Raw genomic sequence first — 6944 nt, forward strand, 5'->3', positions numbered from 1 at the left:
ACTTTGGAATGGCAAGTACATAACCAAGTAGTAGTTTTACAAACGCTTTATATACAGAATCATAGGTTGATAATATAATATAGATCATTTTGGCTTTTATGTCGTTTTGTAGCCGCCCCATTTACTAATAACTATATCTCCTCTCATTCATAGCAGAAATGTCGATTGTGATGTCACTATGATGTCATAAACATGTCGAAATTGATATCGATGAACTAAAATTGCGTTTTACATTTTTTCTAGCATTTCTAAATATTAAAAAGTGCGATTTCAATACGAAAAAATGTTGGTGTATAGTTTTTCAGTAAATTCTATAACTATCGAAGTCTCTTAATAACATATGGAAGAAAAACGTCAAGTTGACACTAATATAAGTTATATGGTTCGCTACTGACCCCCTTCGGATCCATAGAGGGTTAGTAAAATCCATAGGGTGAGACAAACATCTGAAAGTCGATTTTTGATTTACAATACTACTTAATTTTGAATTTTAAGAAGTCGGAAGAAGTACACAAAACAGTTGTATTTTTAATTGACTCATACCTATACATTTTAAACGAAATATGGTTATAAAATATTTAAATTGAAATGGTTGGGTTTAAGTGAATTTTTTTAATATTGTAAAAAAGGACTTTTTCGATTTTTTTTCCTTTTCACAGCAGTGTCTGTTAGTGCCATATTGGACTTAAAAGTGATCTTATTTTTGTAAGGGCAAAACTCACAGTGGTGTGCTAATAATTTTTACTGCTCTTGTGAAATATAGCTATTGATCTGGTATTATCGATTGAATAAAATCAAAATATTATAACTTACAGATAGTAACTGCATGTCTTTGACGTTTTATGCAGAGTAAGCAGGTTTGTATTCCATAATATTTTATTTATTCTATAGATGCAAAACATTCTTTCAATGACACATAATTTAATAGTAGTTTTCTTCTAATTTCTATTTTTTTTTACAAAAGAAGTTCAGTTAGAGCTCTTGGATTTTTACAAATGTTCGGGAGATCCAATGTTAAACGGTACTCCATTTGCTGAACCCTTATTACGATTCTGATGTGCTTTCAAAGTCAATCACCGGGAATCCAAGATGATGTTTGTGAACAATCACGTTCTTTGGACGTTTAAAACATTTGCACTTACAACATTTATAACAAGATCTTCGAAGAATCCGTCTGAAAGCACAGCGGAAATCTCTAGAAAACATCCCATATATAAATGGATTTAACATAGAATTACAATACCCTAACCAAAACATCACAGAAAAAGCCAACGACGGAACACGTGTTCCCCAAAACGCCTCTATTAGATACATTGTAAAGAATGGAAACCAACACATTGTAAACACTCCAACAATTATGGCAACCGTTTTGGTAGCTTTTGTTTCTTTCAAAATTTTTCTTATATGAATTCTATTACTATGACGACCTTCTGGTACTGTAGCCAATGATCTGGATTCCATACTTCTCTTATTCATAGCGTATATAAATGGAGTAGATCGCCTCCTTTTCATAAATGGACTATCTTCCGGAGTTTTTGTATTATTGTTTAGTTTTATATATTCCAAAGGTTCTTTTTCAGCTTCCGGTCCTGGATCTTCAAAATATAATCGTTTCGACTGCATTCTTTCCATTTCTTTACTACTCGGAATTCCGCCGTTCGGGTTACATTCTGAATAAACACAATGTCTATTACGGGTACACCTATCTCCCGTGTTACGTAGAGCACTTCTTAAAGAACCAGTTCTCTGAGAATACCGAGACGAAGCCGATGATCTTGAAACAACTGAATTTCCTCTATGAATACGCAGGATAATCGGATCATCATTTTTAAGATCGTCGTTTTGTCTTGCGGTTAAAATTCCCGTTCGAATTGCCGATGTTGTTCGAACTGCGGCTTTATAAATCTTACAATAAAAGAAAACCATTAAAAACATTGGAATATAAAATGAACCCAAAGCGGAATATATCCTGTATCCTTGGGTAGATATTAGTTCGCACTGTGGCGCTGTATTATTACAGACGACGGGCTCAATATTTACCCATGATGAGAAATTGTTATTGACGTAAATGGTTACGTTTCTCGTTTGGGTTTCTTTGGAATATGAAGTTTTATCATTCCATCCTAATAACGGAGGGATACATATTACAAAGGATAACAGCCATACAAAAGTCACGAGTACTTTACTCCGACGTCTGGACATAGCACTAGCATACTGTATAGGCTTAGTTACAGCTAAGTATCGGTCAAAACTTATGGCTAACAAATTTAAAATGGAAGCAGTACACAGCAATACATCTATAGCTAGCCAGATACTACACCATACTTCACCAAACGGCCAATATGTCAAAATTTCTAATGATGCGGAGAAAGGAATCACAAAAATTCCCAACAAAATATCTGAACATGCTAAAGACACTATATATGTGTTCGTGTTTGTTCGTAACTTTCTTGTTGTAATTACTGCAATGATAACTAAACTATTTCCCGCCAAAATGACCAAGTTGATGATAGTCAATGTTAAAGTTGTTGGAATTAAATCTACTGTGAAATGAATTTCGTTTTCGCTGATACATGTTTCCTCGTCAGCCATTCCAATTCTATTCTCTAGTATTTATGTTATTTGCTCAAGTAAAACACAAGCTATATTGTAATATACGAATCAGACATGCCTTTATTCATTCACAATCAAAGCCTTCCGTAGTCAGTATGGCTGGTAATTCGTTCTGAAAGAAACGATAGAGATATTAATTAAATATCTTGAACGTAACGAGCGTAACAGTAATAGTTGAATCTCCTTACGATCACTTCTCAATATATAATATAGCGTTACAAAATGGTCATTGCTTTCAATCGCGCTTTTATAGCCACGAGTTTTTATAAATTATTGGATTTATAGAAACTGTTGCTTTCAAGAGTATTAATTAATAGATTGCACACAATAGAAGAAAAATCAGTTATTATAAATCAAACTATGAAATAATATATTTAAATGTTCACCATCTTACAGTGTCAGCTGAAGCAATCCTTTAACATGCACAATTAACGAAGCAAATTGATTATGAAAAGGCAGGTTTTGTTTTTGATTATTATATCATGAGGCACAAATTACTTCTTCAACAGAAAATCTATTGTTACCGAAGAATTATTACTTTATTTCCAATTCATTTGAACACTCGCGGAAGACACTTTGGTAATAAATAAATATCAAAGCCACAACATATAGTTTACATCCAACATATAGAAAATAAAACGGTTAATTGATTCTGATTGATCTATTGTTTGATACGTTGAATAATAACAGAACCTAAGACGTTGCATGCATCATGATAATTATATAAATAGGCTTACTTCAAGATACAAAAAGTGTATATCCAGAAACAAATCGATCATATAACTATGAAATGATACTTTTCATCAAATATCATAATAACTATATAAATAGCTTACTTCAAAAATACAAAAAGTGTATATCCAAAAACAAGTCGCTCATATAACTATAACATGATACTTTTCATCAAATATTGACTAAAAATAATGTCTGCTTATTAAACAGAAATGCACGTATAGTTTATACCACCATGGTGTTGACTATAACCACCTTTTATTGGAGAGAAAATTAGCGGAAAACCTGAATGCATCTTTGATTTGCTAGGGAGAGCGTATTATTGGATACTTATTAGATCTTATTATTTCAGGTTCAATACATAAAAACTAAGCTTCAGATAAGCTCTCTGCCAAGATTTGTCGTTTAGCAGATGTTTTATCCTGTAATGAAAACACTTTTTTACAATTTGATAAAATTATTGATATCTTATTAGCAAGCTGACATATGTTAAATAACCAAACATCTATACTTATCTATGATTTTTCAAATAATTATTTTTTCAAATATTAAAACAGATCTGAAATATAGTGATACGATCTTATGATAAATGAATTACGGTAGAACTGTCAAAACTGTACAGATTGTATCAGTGTACATGTTAGTTTTCCATTCATTAAAAAAATGTTACGCAATTGTTGAAATTCTTCCCCTCCCCAGTTGTGTTATATCCTTTTTTGATACTTCATGCACTATAGACTAGAAGGTAGTTGTATGAAAATAGAAAGTATCTAATCAAATACAGCTTATTGATATTGAGCAGCTTTCGCAACATAAAATAATTGTCGATTTTAAAATACGCCTGTTTAGTAGTTTATCCAATTTTTAGGTCCATTTTTAATTCTTCAATACAAAACGGAAGAATTAGCAATTATTATTATTAATATTATAAGTGTTAGATATGTGGGTCGACCACAAGAATGACGAGTTGGTTAATTATTTTGACGCAGAATTGAAAGGGGATTGTTTGGTTGGGGCAGGCAAAAGTGAGCTTGATCATCGACTTGTGCGATGACCGGATATGCCGTCGCCATTGCGATCATACGTTGCGGAATATCTAAATCGACGATCCCGACCCAGCATCAGTTGTATTGCTTGGCAGGAGAAGTCTTATTGGCTATCGCATTCTACCTTCTGGTTTCATAAAAAGGATATGGTAGAATCCGTAAATGATTATAGTGATGAACAAACGAGCTTTCCTGGCGACCTTTGGCATATCTGTCAAATCTCAGAAACTCATGGTGCTGAAAGATTCAGTGTTTCTAAAATGATAAATAGGAGACGCCGTCTTTGCGGGGTTGGTAAGGGTATGATATGAATAGACTACTGACGAACAGGTGTTGATATATCCGCACATAATCAGATAAGTTTATTCCACTTTTTCTATCTTCTTTGAAACGAGTTCTTTCACATGTTTAGGTTTCGGTTTTGAATATGCAAGATCTATTGAAGCTGAACGGTAAGCTTCCCAGTAATTAATTGATTTTGCTACATGTACACTAACTAGCATCTACGTGTAAATGCCAGTTAATCTGGAATTATAGCACTTTAGAAAAAAACAGGTACATGATTCATCAGAAGAAAATCACTTCCGCTTCTTTTTTTAATGAAATTTAGTTATACCGATATTGGTTATAATTAACCTCCTTGATTTTCAAGATATCATTTTTGTTATCTGTACGTAAATATATTATATAAATCCAAAATGTGCTTCATTTGTAAGTCAATTATAGCTGATCTTGCAATATAACTAAATTTATCAATCAATTATTTTTTGAATAAAATATAAAAAAATATGAGTTGGGAATTCGCAAAGAAATCATTTTGAGGTGAATGAATTGTTTTTTTCTGTTAGTTTGTGATTAAATTATCACGTTCTCCTACGCATTACGACTTGGAATATCAATTTAGAAGAAAAAAAATCTTCGTAGAAAATTAAGACTTTCAATCAATTCCTGAAAGTAAATGTTAATTATTCGATGAATTAATTATACAGCAGTATGTTCTGTCAGTGCAAATTTTAGAAAAGCATTCAGACGTATTTCAATTAAGCTTCCTTTAATTAAGAATTAAGTCTATCTGAACCTACAAGTGCATAACATTATAACATTTTAAAAATGCACTGAATGATTTTTACATTAATTCACGGAAATTCCTACAAAAAAGCTTATGTACAAACATATTATTTGTAGTTTTCACAAATCTCCAGCGTTGCTCTTGATATTTTTGAAAGCTCATAAGAGATTCTTGCTTGGCTTTAAAAACCTTTATAATATTTAGATAAGACACATATATGTTTTGATAAGCTGTATATTTGGAACGACTGTTTAAATTAAAAAAAAACCTTTGCTCCAAAGTATTTTTTGTGTTTCCATCAATTATTATTTGGCTGGTCTTAGGAAAAACAATTTGCAAAGCATATACAAAAACCCACTTAAAAAATATAAAATCATAATAATTAAAATCTGTCTAGAATAATCATTTAAATTACAAATTTTGAACTCTCCACCGATGAAAAATTTATATTACATATAGAAATTCAGAAACACATGATATATGCCGACTGTCTTACTTGTCATTTTAGACACCCTTCTTGGCAAAGTTTTTAACAAACTTATATACATATATTAATAGGTTAAAACGCTTTGTAAACTTTATTAATATTTTATGTCCTAGAATTACTATAAATACTTAGGTTATTTATGCATTGTTGCACTTTTGCACAACGATTATTTGTAATCTTGTTTATATAATGTCGATTTATTATTCAGTAATGGCTTTGTTTAAGTGAATGAACTGATACCTAGACAGTCTAAATACACAAACTAGAAGTTTGATCTAATTTGTGCTTTTGTATGACGTTCTTTGTTGTTATTTTATTGACGGGAAGAAATAATCGTTAAAACCATCAAGTTAATGAAATGTGAAGGTTTGGTTTCACAAATTATTTTGATCTAATTTTCTTCAAAAAGGTATTTTCCGGTGCAAACGCTTAAAACTTTTGGTTAAAAAACTTTTGGTTGATAGAGGTTTCTAAAAGAGAAAAAAATGCTTCGTCAAACAATATATGTATGTAATAAATGAAACTATAAACCGAATTCTGATGAGGATAATGGCAAATCATTTTTGAGTTCAGCGTTTTTGTTAACCGATATTTGTTCTGTAATTTGAACTGTGCTTGTTCGTATAGCTCACTTGAAGAGCTGTATGTTCGTCCATCGATAGACAATGTGTCCGTCAATCGATAGATAATTTAGATTTTGCACATCACCAGGCCAAATTGAACTGCATTGGTTAGTAAAATACAAAGTGTTTGACCCAGAAATATTTGATTTTATTTAGACAATTTAAAGAGAATGTTGTAAAAATAAATTGCAAAAGTTTGTAAACTTAAGGCAATGATTAGACAACGTGTTTTTGATATATGTTAATGTTGATCGAGAGGTCAACATAACATACTATTTATCTCCCATTCAAACTATGATGATCGTTGCGTTTTGATCTTATCTATTTGGGTCCCGACTGGACGAAATACATTGCCATTCAATCAGTCTTTGATT

At 31.5% G+C, this 6944-nt stretch overlaps 1 protein-coding gene across 1 annotated transcript; it reads right to left on the reverse strand.

Moving 5' to 3' along the window:
* Positions 1 to 858: 858 nt before the first annotated feature.
* On the reverse strand, positions 859 to 3187 carry LOC143072857 (putative G-protein coupled receptor No9). The gene is made up of 2 exons (XM_076247974.1): positions 3000 to 3187; positions 859 to 2725 (listed from the first exon to the last, which is right to left on the reverse strand). The coding sequence occupies exon 2, from the start codon at positions 2590 to 2592 to the stop codon at positions 1045 to 1047; it is 1548 nt and encodes a 515-aa protein (XP_076104089.1). The 5' UTR covers positions 2593 to 2725; positions 3000 to 3187; the 3' UTR covers positions 859 to 1044.
* Between the last annotated feature and the right edge of the window lie 3757 nt (positions 3188 to 6944).

This window comes from Mytilus galloprovincialis, chromosome 4 (assembly GCF_965363235.1).
Source record: "Mytilus galloprovincialis chromosome 4, xbMytGall1.hap1.1, whole genome shotgun sequence".
Lineage (NCBI taxonomy): Eukaryota > Metazoa > Mollusca > Bivalvia > Mytilida > Mytilidae > Mytilus > Mytilus galloprovincialis.